General features: G+C 41.5%; 1 protein-coding gene across 3 annotated transcripts in view; it reads left to right on the forward strand.

Moving 5' to 3' along the window:
* The window catches only part of LOC139469783 (ras-related protein Rab-37-like), a 150443-nt gene that overhangs the window by 64266 nt on the left and 64480 nt on the right, over nucleotides 1-21697 (forward strand). Inside the window, exon 1 of one of the 3 annotated variants that reach the window (XM_071252077.1) lies at nucleotides 17834-18126. The exons of the other annotated variants lie outside the window; for them this stretch is intronic. Within the exon in view, the coding sequence (XP_071108178.1) occupies nucleotides 18031-18126 (96 nt within the window). The 5' untranslated portion in view covers nucleotides 17834-18030. Of the gene's footprint in view, nucleotides 1-17833; nucleotides 18127-21697 lie in introns of those variants that run through there. 3 annotated transcript variants of the gene reach the window in all.

Here is a 21697-nt window from a genome sequence, read left to right on the forward strand (position 1 = left end):
ATTATGGACAGTCATCTTTAGGCCGGAAGTGAAGACATCTGGACCTGAATACCGGAAGTACTGCCGTTTGGTATTTCCCTTCATTTTACGACAACGGAAGCGGAAGAAGATTTCATTTTTGGCAGGTGAGTGCATTTTATTCCTTCATAGTCCATGCTTCAGTGGCATATTTCTTTACAGCTTACTTAAATATGACCAAATCTAATTCTAGCGCTGTCGATAGTTTAGGCGTATGGACCGTGTTCAACCGTTATCAAATTAGGACATTGGGTTGTCAGGGTTCTATAAATAGGATACTTCCAAAGTCATCATCCGTTTCATCTCTGATTGTCAATTATGAAGACGAAGGTAGCTTTGTTTTTGTGATAATTCTATAAATCGTAGTCTTCGATCGATGAAGAGTTATTTGTGAAGATTTGCTCTTGCCAAGCCTGTTTCCGGCACGGTGGTGCTTCAACCCTCCGTGAAGAGATTTTAGTTTTGAGATATTATAACTGCGTGCAAACGGGCACGTGAAAGGCCTCTGGCGTGCAGGAAAACATCCAGTGACATTGTATTGATTTTCAATTTGCCCGGATTTTGAGTGGAATTTTGGACTTATTTCTGAGGGCCTTGCTACAAGGAGGTAATGGATATTTTCTGCTTGTCTGCCTTATTCTACAGTGAAGAGGTATCAAGGTGTGAACACTGATATCGTCAACCCCTGACCTTTACAAACGGTTTTGTTGCATGAAGAATGTTTGTCGTTTTGGAATAAAACCAGTCAGGTTTGGAGCAGATAGACATGCCGAGAAAGTGATTGTTGTTGCTTCATGCGTACGTAAACCCGACCTCCTTGAAAGATGACGTGTACCAACGTGGTCGTATATTTGCACTTCTGAAGGGACGCCCTGCTCACAAAGACTACGTGGCGCGACGACCATCACACACGATAGTTTTAACATTGACCAGCGACTGTCTTGATGTAAAGAGTGCTTCATGGAATTGGGCTCTTGTGTCTTATTCATAAACCTGTTATAGTACACGAAGTGAAATTTCCGTTTGATGGACAGCTGTAAAGTTTCAGCTTCTATCCAGTATGTTATCGTGTTCGAAGGACTGTAAAGTAAACGTCCTCCCTCCTTGAGTTCCACGACACTGTCTGTATGTCACCGTGTTTGAAGAACCTAGAAGAAAAGTCCTCCCTTCTTGAATTCCACGACACTGTCTGTATGTTATCGTGTTGAAGGACCGAAAAGTAAACGTCCCCCTTCTTGAATTCCACGACACTCTCTAGTATGCTATCGAGTTTGAAGGACCTAAAAGTAAACGTCCCCCTTCTTGAGTTCCACGACACTGTCTAGTATGCTATCGTGTTTGAAGGACCTAAAAGGAACGTCCTCGCTTTTGGAGCTCCACGACACTCTCTAGTATGCTATTGTGTTTGAAGGACCTAAAAGTAAACGTCCACCCTTCTTGAGTTCTACAACACTGTCTAGTATGTTATCGTGTTGAAGGACCGAAAAGTAAACGTTCCCCTTCTTGAATTCCACGACACTCTCTAGTATGCTATCGAGTTTGAAGGACCTAAAAGTAAACGTCCCCCTTCTTGAGTTCCACGACACTGTCTAGTATGCTATCGTGTTTGAAGGACCTAAAAGGAACGTCCTCGCTTTTGGAGCTCCACGACACTGTCTAGTATGCTATCGTGTTTGAAGGACCTGAAAGGAACGTCCTCCCTTTTTGAGTTCCACAACACTGTCTAGTATGTTATCGTGTTTGAAGGACTGAAAAGTAAACGTCCTCCTTCTTGAATTCCACGACACTCTCTAGTTTGCTATTGTGTTTGAAGGACCTAAAAGTAAACGTCCTCCTTCTTGAGTTCCACGACACTCTCTAGTATGCTATCGTGTTTGAAGGACCTAAGAGGAACGTCCTCGCTTTTGGAGCTCCACGACACTGTCTAGTATGTTATCGTGTTATCGTCTAAAAGAAAACGTCTTCCCTTTTTTAGTTCCACGACACCGTCAAGTGTGTTATCGTGTTTGAAGGACTGAAAAGTAAACGTCCTCCTTCTTGATTCCCATGGCACTGTCTAGTATGCTATCGTGTTTGAAGGACCTAAAAGGTTCCGACTCTGATTACGATCCAGATAATATGAGCCGAACTGTCGTTACATGATGTTTTTCGTTGGTTTGTCCACGCAGATGATGTTGTAACATGCCGTCACCTTTTGAACTTTTGGCCAATGATGTTACTACGGACAAATCCGTTGTTACCAAAAGCCCTGAAGCATAGATATTATTCAATCTGAAATTCCATTAACTCTGGTCAAAATGCTATTCAGTACCAAGTTACTTTGACCATACAGTAAGGGTGTTACGTGTCATCACAAGGGGTTGAATTGGCGTCCGTACATTACCACCAATGGTGAAATCGATGACTTGCAAGATAGCAACTACAAGGAAAGGAAGCAGCCGAGGTAAATGAAGAGAAGACCCATTTCACTCCGTGCTTTTCGCATGGCTGAACCTTTATAGCTCATTTCCAGATCCAGTGGAGGTCAAAGTGAGTTGTTTATTGGCTAAACTGCCACGGTCGCCAAATCTTGTGTCGTGTTGTCATATAATCTCTAAAGGGAAATGGACATTGTCGACCTATAGCCGGTTGCCTGGTTGCATACGGCGCTTGACAGATACTTGTTGTTGCTTTAAATGAGGTCAGTGTTTTAAATGAGACAAATAAGTTATGGTTTTGTGGCATGCTTGTGCAACTTGAGCATGTTCGTACAAGGTTCGGGCGGTCGGGTAGCCTAGTGGTTAAAGCGTTCGCTCGTCACGCCGAAGACCCGGGTTCGATTCCCGACATGGGCACAATGTGTGAAGCCCATTGCTGGTGTCCCCGTCGTGATATTGCTGGAATATTGCTAAAAGCGGCGTAAAACCAAACTCACTCAGTCACTCGTACAAGGTTCATTATCTAAAAATAATATTTGATAACATTGATACGTATAACAAGTAATATATCAATGATATAGAGATAGCATTTATGAATGTAAATTAACCTCATACATCATTATATAGTATGCCAGAATCCACTGGTTGTCCGTTCGAGTCCAATGTACGTTCTGCGTATGATCCTTGAGCTGTCAGCACCATACACTAGACGTAGGTTACAAGGTCACAACAATATGCATGTAGCTGCATTACTTTGGGCTTACATGCCACTTTAAGCTTCTATACCGTGCAGTAACTTTAATAATATTGAATGCTGAGATTCACCAACTCACTCACACTATACACATGTGGACCTCCTCCTGTATGCGGATGATCGAGCGTTAGCCCGAAGAAATGAAGTTCGGTCGTTCGATCCCCCGGCTGCGTCATACCAAAACGACGTTTAAACATGGTACTTGCTGTTACCCTGCTTGTTGCATCAAGGGGAAAAAACAAGGACTGGTCGGTTCGGATAATGTGTTTGCGTGTGGTTTCCATGTTAACCTGCGGCATGGTGTCACAGAGGCCCAGCATTGTATAAGCAGCATACATTGGTACTAGCACCAGCAGCCATATGTGCTTATAATCTTGAACGCTACTTTAACTTCACCAAACGTATACACATGAATTTACGGAGGCGTAGTAGGGCCACGGTGATTTTTCTCCTACGTAGGACTTAGTATGGACAAGAATAACTCTCCTACGTAGGAGATACTAAGTCCTACGTAGGAGATAGTGATTCTAGGCCATACTATGGTCCTACGTAAGAGATAGTAAGTCCTACGTAGGAGATAGTTATTCTAGTCCATACTAAGTCCTACATAGGAGATACTAAGTCCTACAGAGAAGATACTAAGTCCTACGTAGGAGATACTTAGACAAAATAAAATTTCACCGTGGCCCCACTACGCTTCCGTATGAATTCAACATACCATAACATGTATCTTTCTCAATCTTTTATTAAATGAAATGAAACGTTAATTTTTTACATGCACATTCCAATCGCATGTCTTGCGTATATACACAAGTATCTAAAACATCTGTAAACAACTCGGTATAAGCTCTATACAATTATTTAAAAAAACACTTCCCCACTTCAGCATACGTGCATCTTGCCATAATACTGATAGTTTCTCTGTACGTTTGTTAATATCAGTAATTATCGTGACATGTTTAGGGACATCAAAGAAGTCGCATGTTTTGTCTGATATGTATATGAAATCAATACTTGTACATTACCAATAGAAGGAAAACTACCAGCTCTCAAACAACAGCCTCCAATGAATCGAAACTTCCTTTGATAAAGATGTGACAGATTTTACTGAACTGCAAAAAGACTATGTGAATAGTTTTATAATGCATTTTTTTATAAAGCATTGAGTCATTTTAATTAGTCTCAAACCACGCAATTTAAAAATATAATTCCGCATCAAAGAGTCGTGTTTTGAGATACATCAGTGGTTTAATATGTCCCTTGAAACTGACACTCTTGCAATAAATCAAGGAGAATTTATACAATGTGAATTATACAACGTTTGTGGTTGTTTAATCGAGTGTTATCCTGTGAGGCCTTCCTCCTCCATTGAACAGGTACACTGTGATATTACTGAAACACAGTTCAAAACAGCTTAAGGGGCCCACCAATTGATATTCTTGGGGGGGTGGGGGGGGGATTTCATCGTACACAATACATTGTCCTTGTAGAAAATAATTATGTTTCAGTCTGTTGTTTTAAATTGCCAAACTGTTGTTTTTTAAAAAAACAAAAAAACATTTAGGTTCATGGTCACCGGTATAATGCTCTCAAGTGGTACACCGCTATAGTTTTAATTAAATAAATATCAGCTTTGGCGGCTGTAGCTGAAAAAAATATCTAGTCTTCACACAAAATCCCAAACCCCATCTCCGGATGTAAAAAGTTGGTCCCTGTTACACAACTTATACACTCGCTCAAATGTTATTTGAACCCTGTCGTGCGAATACGATATTGAGCTGGGGGTGTTTTGTCCTGAGTAATGTACTACGTCCTAACATTCAAAAACAGCGGAAAGTGTATTCATAGAGTTGCATTTCTCAGAAATTCCTTTGGGAAAGGCATGGAAAAAAGCATCGTCTTTCTCTAATCAATACTTCGTTGTGTACCGATTGTCTCGACTGTTTAGTTTGTAATGTGGTACGCTGATTATGACAGCTAAACCTTTAATACCATGCCTTTGAAATGATCGACATTTACAGCACTGACAAAAACATGATGGAAATCTCATGCAGTCTATATTTCCCAGTTTGACGGGTCCTTGTAAAATCTAATGGTTGGCTGTGAATCGATATCTCGTAAATTCTCGCGTGATAATGTCACCGTGTGATTTGTTGAGGATATTTGACACAGACAACTTTAAGATTGTGTGAGGGCTTTCTTCCAAGTCTTTCTCAATAGCTAGCTCAGGTTATTTTCTTTCTTGCGATAATACCCAGGGTGGCAAATATACATAAATGGTTGAGAATATTATTTTTTATTTCTATGTAATTAAATATTCGGTTCCGGGTTGTAGAACAGCAGAGTTGCTCAGAATGAACTTTTATATACATGTTAAGAGACCTGTTTATTTAATTGCAATGTTCGTGGTGGTGATCTATTTAGAATAATGTAAATTTTAATTTGCTGAACTTCCTTCTCAGATTGGATAGAATGTGTTGGCTACAAACACCGTTATTAAAGATAATATAACATTGAGTGAACAACATCTTCCCAATCTTTCTTAATTTTGTAGACACAATATGTGTTCAAATATGCCGGTTAGTTATATTCATCGTACCATTGCTGTCGTAATGGTCGATACAGTTGGACAAAGAAGGTTTTGTAATCATTATTCTTGAAAATGCATTTGTTAATTAAGATTACCCATGATTAGGTAACCCCTTGATGTTTGTTGCTTTGTGTAAGTCACAGTAACTATTACTAGTCAGTTAACATCTATAAGCCGAAACATTAATTTTACAATGCAATTCTGAATGTTGAGTAATTACACATAGGGGGCTTGACTTTCATAATCTCAAAGACATCAAATGGTCGGTCCCAAATTCAAACTTCACGCACTTCCATATCTCACTGAATGCGATGGCGACCAACATACGTAACTGGTGGAGATGTGGATGAAGTAGAGTGAATGAGTGAGTGAGTGAGTGAGTTGGGTTTAACGCCGCTTTTAACAGTATTCTAGTAATACCACTGCGTGTATGCATAATGTGGGAGGAAAGCCGGAAGTGATGCAGGTCTCAGACGTTTACCACTTCGGTGAAACCCACGAGCACGGGTGTGGTGCTGACAAACCTAGAAACATAATCAGGGCGAACGGGGAATCGGACCAACAATCATAGGTTCCTGGCGTGCTCAAGAGACGCAACTCTGGATAGCGAACCGCGGCGCCTTAGACGACTTGGCCACCCATCCCCCCGGAGATGTATAGTAGAAGTATGAGAAAAAGCATGAGTATAACATTTCAGACACTGATTGTTCTTAAAAGTGTTCATCTTAAACGCTGGCGATGAAGGAAACACACTCATTTCTCTAATGCTTCTTTGTACAGTTTATGTTCCTTTTAACAGCCAACATTAACAGTTACCCAGAGTAGGTACAATTGCAGGTTTTATTTTTTGAAAACAACGTCAGATAATGAGCTAAAATACTTTAGGGTAATGACAATGGTGCACGTTAGTCCGAGATACTCCCATGGCATAGGAGGATGCTTCTGTCACTTCTCATGCTGCGTACGTTAACTAGGAATGGATATTGACAACACTTACTGTCTGGGGGGTTGATATTCTTGGGAATTTATTTTTATATCTGTAAAAAAATCTGTGAATAACACTGCTGGAAACACATTAAGACGAAGTGTGTGTTTTGTCTGTGTTGATGTTTTCCTTTTGTGGATTCAAGATACCCAAATGCTCGTTTTGTGAGTTCTTAATGGCTCTCTAAAACCATAGGTCATTACCACAACTCCCATAGCCTGGATTGACCTTTCCGTGCAATATACAACCACCATTTGACTCAAGTCGCGTTTATTGACAATTTTACAATTACATGTAAAACCACTCTGGGTATGGTAACTCTGGTGCTATTGCCGCTGTAGACCAGGTTCTCATACCTTTCATGATAGAAGGACTAGGACGTCTGTGAGCTTGGATGGCTTGTTGGAAAAAGTTCGGAAAATCATCCCGTGCTGAAGGGCAGATGGAGGCAAGGTCTTTAGCTGGATAGTAGGATACTGTTAACAGGAGTACATAGCAAGCTTACCGATTAAAATTGCTCTGAAGCATTAAAATGTCATTCTGCAGATGTATGCACTTCCTGACGGAAAACCCGTGGTATATCTCTCTCTGTCTCTGTTCGCCTCTCTTATATAGTAGGGAGTCTACAGAAGCCTTGTAGAGTATGTGTATATACATTAATTTTGAAGTATATGATTGTGGAACTCTGTTATTTAGGTGACAATATTGTGCCTCATCCTTTGCCACAACATTTTAACTGTAGAATAACGAAGATTGAGTTTCTGGCCAACAACCTTGAGTCAGTCTGATGCGGTCATATGTTTCACGACTCACACCCAGCATGGCGTTGATGAAGTCGTCAAGTGCTGTGTTGTTACCCAGCACTCAGCACGGTCAGCCTGGGAGGCAATGCAACCATCATTTGTATCAAGGTGGAGGTATGCGGTGATGCCATTCTAACAAACTGTACTTGAACTTTATGACCCGGTAGTACGTACTGTGAACCAGATGTTCACACGTCACATATCTTCCGGATCAACACAGGCCCCCTTCCTAGGTGTCAGCTGAAGCGGTCTCTGGCCGCATTCAGTGGCCGAAGTTTCATTTAAAGTTCCATTATCTCAATGATGATAGTCGACTAAATTACGTATAGTACTTGCGAATAAGGAAATTGGACATATTCAGAGGAGGTATGAGTGGAGCGGAAAAAAGATGAAGAGAGAGGAATATAATGGGATGGTGTAGAGGATTGGCGAGGAGGGTATGTGGCGAGGTCGTGTGTGGTGTAGGACAGGGAGGCGTGGTGTGTGGTGTAGCACAGAGGGCGTCGTGTGTGGTGTAGCACAGAGGGTGTTGTGTGTGGTGTTGCACAGAGAGCGTCGTGTGTGGTGTAGCACAGGGAGGCGTCGTGTGTGGTGTAGCACAGAGGGTGTCGTGTGTGGTGTAGCACAGGGAGGCGTGGTGTGGTGTAGCACAGAGGGCGTCGTGTGTGGTGTAGCACAGAGAGCGTCGTGTGTGGTGTAGCACAGAGAGCGTCGTGTGTGGTGTAGCACAGAGGGCGTCGTGTGTGGTGTAGCACAGAGGGCGTCGTGTGTGGTGTACCATAGAGGGCGTCGTGTGTGGTGTAGCACAGAGGGTGTTGTTTGTGGTGTAGCACAGAGAGCGTGGTGTGGTGTAGCACAGAGAGCGTCGTGCGTGGTGTAGCACAGGGAGGCGTGGTGTGGTGTAGCACAGAGGGTGTTGTGTGTGGTGTTGCACAGAGAGCGTCGTGTGTGGTGTAGCACAGGGAGGCGTCGTGTGTGGTGTAGCACAGAGGGTGTCGTGTGTGGTGTAGCACAGATGGCGTCGTGTGTGGTGTAGCACAGAGGGTGTTGTGTGTTGTGTAGCACAGAGGGCGTCGTGTGTGGTGTAGCACAGAGGGTGTTGTGTGTGGTGTTGAACAGAGAGCGTCGTGTGTGGTGTAGCACAGGGAGGCGTCGTGTGTGGTGTAGCACAGAGGGTGTCGTGTGTGGTGTAGCACAGATGGCGTCGTGTGTGGTGTAGCACAGAGGGTGTTGTGTGTTGTGTAGCACAGGGAGGCGTCGTGTGTGGTGTAGCACAGAGGGTGTTGTGTGTGGTGTAGCACAGAGAGCGTCGTGTGTGGTGTAGCACAGAGGGTGTTGTGTGTTGTGTAGCACAGGGAGGCGTCGTGTGTGGTGTAGCACAGAGGGCGTCGTGTGTGGTGTAGCACAGGGAGGCGTGGTGTGTGGTGTAGCACAGGGAGGCGTCGTGTGTGGTGTAGCACAGAGGGTGTCGTGTGTGGTGTAGCACAGGGAGGCGTGGTGTGGTGTAGCACAGAGGGCGTCGTGTGTGGTGTAGCATAGAGAGCGTCGTGTGTGGTGTAGCACAGAGAGCGTCGTGTGTGGTGTAGCACAGAGGGCGTCGTGTGTGGTGTAGCACAGAGGGCGTCGTGTGTGGTGTACCATAGAGGGCGTCGTGTGTGGTGTAGCACAGAGGGTGTTGTTTGTGGTGTAGCACAGAGAGCGTCGTGTGTGGTGTAGCACAGAGAGCGTCGTGCGTGGTGTAGCACAGGGAGGCGTGGTGTGGTGTAGCACAGAGAGCGTCGTGTGTGGTGTAGCACAGAGAGCGTCGTATGTGGTGTAGCACAGAGGGCGTCGTGTGTGGTGTAGCACAGAGGGCGTCGTGTGTGGTGTAGCACAGAGAGCGTCGTGTGTGGTGTAGCACAGAGGGCGTCGTGTGAGGTGTAGCACAGAGGGTGTTGTGTGTGGTGTAGCACAGAGAGCGTCGTGTGTGGTGTAGCACAGAGGGCGTCGTGTGTGGTGTAGCACAGAGAGCGTCGTGTGTGGTGTAGCACAGGGAGGCGTGGTGTGGTGCGGTGTAGCACAGAGAGGCGTGGCTGTCGTGGATGTAAGATCCGTCTGAAGTAATCAGCAGTTAAGTCGGCTATCGTAAACAGCAACAGCAAACAAGTAGCTCAACTTCATTCTCACATCACCAGTGTACAGCACACAGTTTCTCTACACACAAGAGTCCCACGCATAATGCCCGTCTACCTCTGTATCGCAGCAATCTGTAGAATAATTGAACATCGATTATCAGATGATTTATACCCCTAAGACGACATAATCAACGTTTTGCTGCGATATATCATTGTGCAGGGGACACAGGGATTAATGCAGGTTGCACTTTTAAATGGGTTAGGTTAACTATATAGGTATCCAGTGATTAAAGTCCCGTCGATCCATCAATTAGGTCGGTTTTCATATTGCCCAAATCATTCAGTGTTCATTTCTGCTTCCCCTAACAGTAGATCGATTGTAATATTGTTTCATTTTGCCAGTGAAGCGCTTGAGAAGTTGCAGATTGTCCAGAATGACGCCTCTTGTCAGTTTATCGACTGGTATGCTTCACATTATAACACCGATAATCTGGCCTTTTCAACATTATGAAACAGTCAAACATTGCAGTGTTCTACTCATGTGTCACATCTACATTTCAAGATCACCTTGTTTAATTCATTCTTGATTTAGACCGACCCTAAAGTACTACATACCAACATAATACAACGAAATATCTATAATGGTTCGTATATTTTATTGATTTGAATGTCTCAAGTTGACCTCTCGCTATGACGGGGGCACGGGTGGCCTCGTCGTCTAAGGCGCCGCGATTCGCTGTATAGCGTCGCGTCCCTTGGCTACGCCAGAAACCTATGATTAGGGGTTCGAATTCCGGTTCGCCCCAATTATGTTTCTAGATTGTCAGCACCATACCCGTGCTCGTGGGTTTCACTGAAGGGGTAAATGTCTGAGACCTGCATCACTTCGGGCTTTCCTCCCACATTAAGCTGACACGCCGCGATATGACTGGAATACTGTTGAAAGCGGCGTTAAACCAACTCACTCACTCATTACAGTTGAAGACGTGTGTGAGCTGTAACATGGACAGACAGGATGATATGTAGCGTCGTTCAAAGAGACATGTGTTTCGAGAGGAAGAACGGAGGTCGCGTCTACCTCTTCGAAGATTTCCATTGCTAAGATAAAGGCCTTCGTCAACGAACGTTTTCTTGTTGGTCAGCATACACATACGCATTTCAAACGAATATCACATGACGGTACCACACTTCTTGAGATCTACTGATGGCCGATTCTAATCCAGAACCCTATGGGGTATTAGAGGTGCGTCCACAAGCTGCTTAGGGAGCAACTATTTGAATAAAAGGGTTTGGGTTGGAATTTGGGCTTGAGTTCAGCATTGTTTTTAATGTTTTAGAGCTCAATTTATTTTTTTCAAAAATAAACAGGTGCTCAATTATTTTTGTTTTAAATAAATAGAAAAAAATTGCAAGTAACTCAATAAAATTTAATTGTTGAAGCAAGCATTTTTTGCGTTTATGTATCCATAAATCAAAACAATATTAGGCCACACCCACTAAGCTCAACTGTTTCCTGATTGGCTAACAATTGGCTTGCGTTGCGTTCTGTCCATTAAAAGCAGGTGTCTCAATATTGTTCAGCCGTTCTTATTCCACATACAAAAACACATTCGTTACCAATCAGTTTTTGTGTTTACTACTGATTATAACGTTAGCGTTTAATCCTGAGTAAAGATAACTGATGAAACTTAGCTAAATTAATCTCCTTAAAGTTGCACGTTTTCTTTGCCAAGCAATCATTATTGTATTAAACGTGTCAACCGTCTGTATTAACCTGTTGGAGTGTTAACATTTTCCTGGAGCGTGATTTATTTCGGCTTAATTTCTCACTTTTAACTGCTTCTGAAGCAGATTCAAACTATCTGAAAATTGTAAACGAGTAACAGCTCAAACTTGACCTTTTAAGCCTTTCATCGTGATTTAAAACCGTGTGTCAAAAAGTTAAATGGATAATGCAGAACTTAAAGTCAAATGTCTTTAAACCAATTTCAGCCACAAAATAACTTGATTTGAACTGAAAAGTGACAAACACGAACTTTAAAATCTCCACTGTTGTCGTTTTATAGCGGCTGAAAATAATTGCTCATTGTCATTTGTCGATGAACTGATATAATTTGATGTTAAAGGGACCTTCTTTCATGAAAGACAGCTGGCTTTAAAATCATATGGGCGTTGTGGTGGTGTAGTGGTAAAAGTGTTCGATCGTTACCTTGAAGACCCGAGTTCGGTTACCCGCATGAGTACAGTATGCGAAGCAGGCTTAAACTAATTGTATGTCTGAACTAATTGTATGTCTGAACTAATTGTATGTTTAACACTTGGGGCGAATCCGGTTCAAAATGTGTGGACATGTTCCCGTGGTAACTATCGGTTAACGCGGCACCTGTAACTAATTGTCAATTATGATGTACAATTCACTACACTGACTTGACTGTACGTGCTATGCGAGCAGAGTACGGAAACCTTGTGCAGAAGATAGTTCTTTCACTGTTTTGGCCCTGTGTGTGTGAAAGCTTGCTGAATATGCATACAATAGATGGTGTTTCGTTTCGCATTATGTGAATATTGTCTAATTTTAAACTGGTGATTTGCTAATTTTTAATGAAACGTTTGGATACACAGTGGTTTTGAAACATTTGCAATAGAATTGGCTTATAATTGTCCGTCTTTCAGTTTTGAATAAGAGAAAGAGTAAGTATATTTTTATTTTTATGACAGAATTTTCATTAAAACAAAATGTGGTCCGTTAGCCTCTGTGGTCCTGTTAATTTCCTCGAAAAGAAAAGTATCAACCGAAACACGGTTTGGCTCTGATTTGTTCGGGGTTAAGGAACCTTGGTTTTATATTGTCAACGCATGATCAGTTCCACAATGAATTAGTTCCAACGGAAATAAATATTGCAAGTGTAAATGTATCGTCAAAGCATATTCCGAGTACAAAATGTTCGATTCTCTATTTTTTCCCTAAGAGAAAAATAGTACCAAAGAAGAGAAAAAACAGAACAAAGGAAGAGAAAATAGTGCAAAGGAAGAGAAAAATAGTACAAAAGAGAAAAATAGTACAAAGGGAAGTACAACATAGTACAAAGGAAGAGAAAATAGTACAAAGGGAGAGTGAGTGAGTGATTTGGGTTTAACGCCGCTTAACAGTATTACAGTTATTCCAGTCAGCTTAATGTGGGAGGAAAGCCCGAAGTGATGCAGGTCTTAGACGTTTACCTTTTCGGTGAAACACACGGTATGGTGCAGACAAACCTAGAAACATAATCGGGGCGAACCGGGATTCGAACCCACAATCATAGGTTTCTGGCGTGCCCAAGGGACGCAACTCTACACAGCGAATCGCGGCGCCTTAGACGACTAGGCCACCCGTGCCCCATTTCAAAGGAAGAGAAAAATGATGCAAATGAAGAGCAAAAGGAACAAATAAACAAATTAAGGAACAATTCCACTACAGGGACAGAATCTGATAATCGTTGACATTACACTCCGATAAACGTCTTGGGGTCATATAATTCAACAAATCTCAAAACTATCAATATTCATGCCAGTGCAGAGCACGCTTGCCCAGGAAACTAAATGCGGTAAGTCTCCCTTCAAATTAACTCCAAACATCCAACACCAATAAATCAACAACTGTCTCGGGGTTTAACTCATGTCAAGCAGCTGACAGACAGCCGTCTTCAGACCTTCTGGCAAGGAATCACGTCCTTGTAGCCGGCATTACAGAGATGTCTCCATTACACAAATAATTTTTGTATCACGTCAAGCGTTTCTTTCGTCGTCGATTTCACAATATACGCTATTTCTGTTCAACAAATAAAAGTCTTGTTCATTTTCTCTGCAGTCTTTTAAAATGGTGATTGCGTCTAGAATTGCCCTGTGGCGCACTCGAACTTAGATTTCCCTGTGGAGATCCGCGTTTACTTTTTGTCACTGTGAACGATGTCCAACCATCGGGTCTTTAGTTACAAAGAAGAGCATGATCCTTGAAACATCAGCGTAAGACCTGGCTTTCGATGACTGTTTATTTCAGGGTGCAGCGATCTTGAGTTTTGTGGTTATAAGCAGGCATAGTGTGGGATTATGAGGTCCTCGTATTGAAATGGATCCTATTTCTCGGCCCCCATCTTTCTCTCTTGTGGGTTCTTTCGTTATTGCCGCCATTAATGGTGGAGATATTGTGGGTTTGACAACCCTTAACCAGGTCCCCCAGGACCTTTCCTTTCAACAGAAGTTCAGGTGATCATAACAACATCTGCGATGCACCTCCCAAGGACTCTTTTCTCTGCTCGATTGCGGAGATCGATATGAAAATAACATGCAAAAACATATTATTTTCAAAGTAGGGTCTTAAGACTATTTTGGCAGGATGAAACAAAAAGTACAATGATATAAATGTGATACTTGGTTGGTTTTTTAAATGACAACTCAAAGAGTTATCTTCCCTGCAATATCGATCAACTGGGACTATAGCTTCGGCGTGAAGTCTGGTCTTACTGTTCTTAAATGTATTCTTTAAACCAAGACGGCCACGGTAATGACATTTTTATCCTTCTTTATTCATCTCAGCAGGTACAGGATTTGTATATACATGTCATGTCAACAAATTGTGGTACATAGTATTCAAGAAGTGTACATCTTTTCATGCATATAAAGTCTTGCCTTTAAAGTCAACGCACTGTATCGGCGTGTCTTACAAATTAGTTTTTAAACAAAGTGTGGAAGGAAGACCAGAAAAGTTTGCATAGTTACAATTTGCAAATGACATTACCTTTTCAGCATTGTAATCACTAATATAATTATCTCATGCAGTATGTGTTCTAGATGTGGCATGAATCCTTTTCTACATTGTCTGTATATTACTTGTTTTGTTATTAAAAGTACAATATTCAATGGGGTGTTGTGTTTGCCTTGAAATCCAAACAAAACATTTTCTCTGTTTAAATCAAGGGTTCCTTCCACTTTTTATCCAAATGCACAGTTTCTCCCTAAGCTTTTTCTTATAGTAATGATATCTTGTTTCTCACCGCCATCCCCTGAGATTCTTGCCGATATTCTTGTAAATAAAAACGACCAAATCCTTTTACGTAATCATAAGAAATGTCTGCTAAAGAACGAGTCCAATGTTCGATTTCGATCAGACCATACGCATGTGTTTCTGAATCACAATCGCAACAGTGATGACACCAGGCGTTCGGGAAAAGGTCAGCGTATCCTGCTCCGTGGATGGCACCCGTCACAAACACATACAAATCAAGTCAATTGTTCGCTTGAAAAACAACACGGGAACATAATGGCACAAATCAAAATAGGGAATTGCATCGTCATTCGGAAGCTAATTTCGTATTCTTAGCATTCTAAACTAAATTCGCAAAACTACCTGATGTTAAATACCGTTACACAAGATACGGCAAGTAAAGCAAATTAATTATATAAATTACACATAATGTATACATGTTGTATGTCCCCGGGGTCATGGTGCCCAGTTGTTTCAGGCGCCACATTGCAACTCGCAGTGCAGAATGGCGTCCACGAAGCCTGCCGGAAACCATTGATCGACTGTTCGAATCCCAGATTTTCCCGGGCTTGCCTCCCACATCATGCTTACATGAAGTGATATAACTGAAACACTATCAAAAGCAGCATTGACCCAAACACATTCACGCACTCCGAACATACATTTCTTCTGATAATGATCCTTCTTCTCTTTACTCCAACCCTGCTTTTCCAGACATTACGAATTTCGTGTGTCCATACTTTCGAGCTAAAAACTGTAAAGCTTTTTACCTCACGAATCACTGAAAGTAGCGTTATTCCGTGACAAGACAATTCAACATGCATTGCACACGATGATCCCGAAACCTCATCATGGTTTAGTTGATGGTAACCTTGCACCGCAGATGGAATCTTTCTCGGCCATATATGCAGATAGTCAGTGTCGTGCTCGTATTTCTTCCCCAACCTGATTTCCAAACCTCATATATCAAGCTGATCCATCGTACGCCCAGACGGGAATGTCACGAGCTATGTGTTTGCCTTAACGTATTGCGATCCGTAGTTTTATCTTGGTGAACATTTGAATGCAGCGTCATGAAGATGGGAATTACTACGTTCAGCTTTCAAGAGACTTCCTGCATGTTCTTTAATTCTTCGTGTGCTTTTTTCTGAAAAAATGTAAAATACTAGTTTGTATTTTGCGAAATACGGTAGCATTCTACGACCCGTCGAAATAAGTAAATCTTATTTACAGATATTATAATGGAAGCTAGTACCTGTAGTTGATGTAGCTATGTTTAACATTTCACTCCACGCCATGTTTAGTAAGATGGGTTAGCTTTAGTTGTTGGCTGTCTATAGTTCGTGTTTTAGGTAGTAATTATATGACATGACTTGACGAAACTCAGTTGATATTTGTAAATGGATTGTAAAGGAAAGAACAATTTAGATTGCTTAATTGTCTAAATATCGATAATTCAAGCTTGAACGTTATTTTTTAATTAGTTACGACGAGTCATCATGTATCGATCAAGGGATAGCAAGAGTAGGCCTTCAAATCTATAGAAATTTCAATCAAATACGTCATTAGATTGCCTGGGGTTCTACCCTTTATTGTAAATATGACACTGTATTATACATTGATTCCATTTTGAAAAGTGCCAGTTGTATTTAAACATGTTACCTTGAACGCTTCATATCACTGTAACAGGAGTCAATCTTTTGTTAATAATTCAAGCCGATCCTGCCATTACTTCATAAATGCTAACATAACAGACTGCAGCAGCTTTATGTTCAGATTAAGTCCTAATTAAAAGCTTCGAAAACATTGCCTGTGTAAACAAGCACCCCCTCTTTGCAAACACTTTGTCACAGGTGTTTATTTAAACGATTTCTTGGGAGACATTTACTCAACCGATCCTCAATTAAATATCTCCCTATCACGTTATAAAATCAATTTCTAAAAGCACATCCCGGGGAGAATGGAATTCTAGATTTCCATACACTATGACAAAGCCGTCACTATAAGACAATGGACACCTGGTGTTCCAGGATGACAGTCTCATCACGCACATCATGTAGACGTGCCCGCTGTTGCTCACGGAATCATGATAAAATGGCCGTGTTTGTTCGGAGGCGTGTGTATATTGAATTCTCTTCAGTTCATATCGATCTATAGTTGGGTTAGATGACGTTCCCAAGTAATTACGGGAATACCTACACCGTCGTGGTCTTTGGATCATGGTATGAAGGTCCCCGTGGGCTCTCGACATCCTGGAAGACTCTTAAATAATTAACAAGACGACGGTATGTTAAAAAGGAAATATGTCCAGTGAACCCTGTCGTTAATGAACCCATGTGTGACTAGTATGCATGATGTACATGTTATTACTTAAGGAAAGCTGCGGAATGGAATCAAATCGGTTGATTTTGAACCTGCTCAGCACATAGACACCGTATTGCTCTTTTCAGAGTTGGACAAGATTTAAGCACATCATTTCACGAGTGACATAATCATATTTACTCACAGATCACTACTCTTACAAGGTGGGTTAATATCCTCGTTTTGTTCTGTATAACATTTACAATTTTCCTTACTGACTAGCAGAATATAACTTGAAAATATGTTTTGTATAAAAATTCAGTTGAACATTCACATTCAATGCATGAGCACTATGTACCTCCCGTATCTATAATTGGCATTAAGAGCATGATCATATTTTGTACTACGATTTCCACTTATAAACTTGACTACAAGCTACATTGTAATTGCGGTGTCCTCACAGTGATGTTTCCATTCCCGAAAGATAAAGGAATGGACCCACATCAACATGCACAATCTAATCGTTACGCACAGAAATCAATAACACGGGAGGTAGAGGAGGAAAAAGAAACGTGACGGAAGCATCCTTACTTGGAGCTCTTCATCAGTCTTTTTGGACAAATTGGAAATAAAAACTTAACGTTATTACTCCGTCGCATCTTAAAAGCAAAAGAAATGGGCGTTACTTCACAGTCTCTTCCGCAAGTTGTTTCTGATAACCCATATCGGGTCCATCTGCCATTGGGTTCGATGAGCAGGCGACACTGTATCACGTGACCGCTCAATATGCCTTAGTCGTCTGCTTATTTCAGTAGGCTAGGATAGTTTCGTAGCAGGTCCTCAGAAGCAGCTGTAATCATTAGAATAGCGGATTAGACATCTAAAGATCCCCTGCTTATTCCCTTACGCTGGATATTTGGATATTAACGTGCGGATATTGTGATTATTTATCCATGTGCATTTTGTGTCGTCTGCTCGAGTAGAGGAAAAGCCCCTTACGGTATGGTAAAGTAAACACAGCGGCCACGATGGGAGACGATGTATCTGTCATTCACGCTATGACATCAACCACGGAGTTCATGAATATGGCAGTGGATGAAGATTCAGATACTACGGAATATAAGGTAATTTAAGATGTAGTGTGCATTTCCACCGGGCCTCTTACGGGAAACGTCTGCTCTCATGGGGTAAATCGTTTCGATCGTCGTGACACTGTTGCATCGAAGAAACACCTTTGTGTCACTTGTTTGTGTCCTCGAGTTTTCTTACACGAGCTGTTCGCGTTGGTATCGGAATGTTTAGGAAAATATCTATCAGATTTAGCGATATGTTAGACTAAACCATTTGTTGATTCTTTTCGAAGGCCTCATCAAAGATAATGATATTGTTTAGAGTTTATTGACATCTTCGTTTTCAAAATGGACACACATGAAGCTTCGTGTTCATGATTATTAAGATACTAGATCACTTATTCTCAAATTACAAACTGTTTGTGTCATCGTGTTCAACAGTGATGAGTTCAACGCAGAATCTCGACAAAATCAAGTTACCCATGCGGTATAGCATCAAAAATCAGAAACACGACTTTCTTCATCTGAGATTTTTGAAATTGACGTTATATGTAATTCAAAGATGTTATAAGGATGTTACTCGGTTTAATATTCCAATTGCTGATATGACACCCAGGCGCCTACTCATCTACACTCGTGTATAATATTGCCACGTGAAACCTACGTAACCGTCATAGTTTCTGTACAATACATGTACATAGCCGTACACTGTCCTTTTCACGTGTCTATTTACAGAAACCGTGGTCTTTTTTCTCAAATGTCGATCAATAATGAATATGAATATTTAATTTTTGCCATATTGTACGCATGTCGCTTTTGGGAGCGGTGTATAACTAAACGTTCCATATGGCAGGAATTATTGATACGTTCGCCGTTGAGGTAGACCCCGGAGGGAAGTGACGTTCAGCTTGATCCAATATGAGGTTTAATTAGGCGTGTTCCACGTTGTGGAGAACTGGTGGAAAGTGTGTCATTAATGATATCAAAATAAACACCAGTTGAGGTCATAGGTCCAACGATTTTATTGCCGATTCCAAGTACTATTTAAATCTGAAATACCAAGTTTGCAACTAATCCTGTTGAACAACATGCCTCGAGCTAAGGCGAAACTTTATTCAGTTGTAAAGGCATATATATGCCTGTTATTGTTTCATTTACTAAATGCGACGATGGTAGTTTTATCTAACTCTGGAACATCCAATCAAGTTAATCCTTCAAAGGTTTATCAACAGCTGCTGTCATGACCTTTTTCAGCGATCCCTTCATATCATTTTCACTGCTATTTTGCCATTCACGCCATGGAATTTGCTTCGGTGGATAATCGAGACTTGTTATTCTCTGGAATTGACGTTTCATATTTGTACTTAATTGAAGAATTTATCGCTATACCACGTATCACACATTAGATATAAGGCCATATTATATTATTTATTAGGTTTTGATTTTTAAAAATGAAGCATATCAAGAGGGAAGCATATTACAATATTTTATTATTTTGCATATAAAAAAATCAAACTGTCTGTATAAATTAACTGTCGATGTACATGATTCACGTGAAGTATCCACGTTTGCTATGACTACAATATATAATAGTATGCTCTTTGCCTGTACATGTGGACAATGAATATGGTGGCAGGCAATGTGTTTGGTTGTGTGGCCAGCGAGCGGGCATAACAAATCCTATAATTAATTCAGTCATTATTGCCTGGAGTCATATGTTCTGTTCCATGGTATCATCATTTGATGGTTGTTTTTAAAACTAAATCAATTTACAGTTACGATGGTGTTCCGTCAGTCACATCTCGGCTATACAATGATCATACGATTCTGTATGAATCTTCGGGGACTCGGGTGTATGAACTGAACTAGCAGCAGTACTTTGCTAATACATACCAGGACGATATAGCCATGGGCTTCTTGCCAATGTCCCCTGAAGGAAACAGATGATACTATTTCTTAGCAATAACGGTCCCGGAAACTTCTTTTATACGTATCCTGAATAGCCGAGGTACAGCTATTCAAACCCCTCAGTGACCTGGAGTGTGTGAAAAAAGTGAGTTGGGTTGGGTTTAACGCCGCTTTTAACAGTATTCCAGTTATATCGCGGCGTGTCAGCTTAATGTGGGAGGAAAGCCCGAAGTGATGCAGGTCTCAGACGTTTTACCACTTCGGTGAAACCGACGAGCACGGATATGGTGCTGACAAACTTAGAAACATAATTGGGGCGTAACGGGATTCGAACCCACAATCATAGGTTTCTGGCGTGCCCAAGGGACGCAACTCTGCACAGCGAATCGCGGCGCCTTAGACAACTGGGCCACCCGTGCCCCCGACCTGGAGTAGAATTGGCCCGAAGTACCCTGTTGCTTGTCGAAAGAGACGACTAAATTAGATGGCCAGTGTGCCGGTGAAATGAGAGTAAACACTATGTTTTGGGGGCTAAGAATGAAATAAATGGCTATTCGACGGTGATGTATTTGATACGGGTATCATAGCGATATTCATGCATCATATCAATAAGCTTCTCACAACAGGGGCAGTGGGGTAGCCTTGTGGTTAAAGCGTTCGCTCGTCACGCCGAAGACCCGGGGCCCCCGCCGTGATATTGCTGGAATATTGCTAAAAGCAGCGTAAAACGATACTCGCTCACTCACTCTCACAACAGGTGCATTCAGCCTAGTAACGTTTTGCTCAAATTCAGTTTTCAAGTGTACACTTTCTTTTGTCCGACCGTGTAGCTGGAATATTGTGGTTGGGTTCAACAACATTCACTCACTCACTCCGCTGTTTTATATACTAGTACTACTCAACGGGCAAAACTAAGTCTATAATATCTGATTTTACTGTTGTCTTTGAATGAAATACATAACCACCTGGCATTGCAGGGTTAGAAATTGGCACTAGTCCTGTAGTCCTGGCCAAACTGCCCAATAGTAAAGGTATCATAAGGACTAGTAGAAATTTGCCATTTTTAAGGGTTTTGCTATATGTTATCATTATAAGGACTAATGGACTGAAACTCTTAGTTTCTACCGCTGCTGATTGCTTGTCACACAGAGGCGAGCAATGAAGCCGTGTTTGGCAATAGCTTGTCAATAGCGCTACCAACATGCATGTATCAAAGTTGTGAAATTGCTTGTTATGTAGGTTCATCGGATGTCTCCTGTCAATAGTGCTATCAACAGACAGGTGTTTCAGTGGTAACTGCTAGTTTCCTACACTGTTGCCCCGGTAACGTTTGTGATCTATCAACTCATTTTACAGCCAATATTAAGTTTCGTTCTACAACTGATATTGGTCTTTTGGAGTCAGTCACATGAAACTACTGAAGCCAATGTGATGAAAATAAATGCCACTCTGAGTCTGTTCCATTTTGATGTGACAATATGTATGCTTGACGTCATCACTAAAGATGAACTGGCAACTTCCGGTAGGTACAATCTGTATTCTCCGTTTCTTAATATTAATAATAATTAATAATATTAATGAATAAGTTGAACTTTAAACCTATGTGACAGGTTGTAGACGCACCACTATGTAATGCAGTATAGAGATATACACGTGTGCCTCAGTATAGATACATTGCTGTGTGATACGATGTCGATACGTCACTATGTAATACAGT

This window comes from Haliotis cracherodii, unplaced genomic scaffold (assembly GCF_022045235.1).
Source record: "Haliotis cracherodii isolate W230 unplaced genomic scaffold, xgHalCrac1.p SCAF_2, whole genome shotgun sequence".
NCBI classification, from domain to species: Eukaryota; Metazoa; Mollusca; class Gastropoda; order Lepetellida; family Haliotidae; genus Haliotis; species Haliotis cracherodii.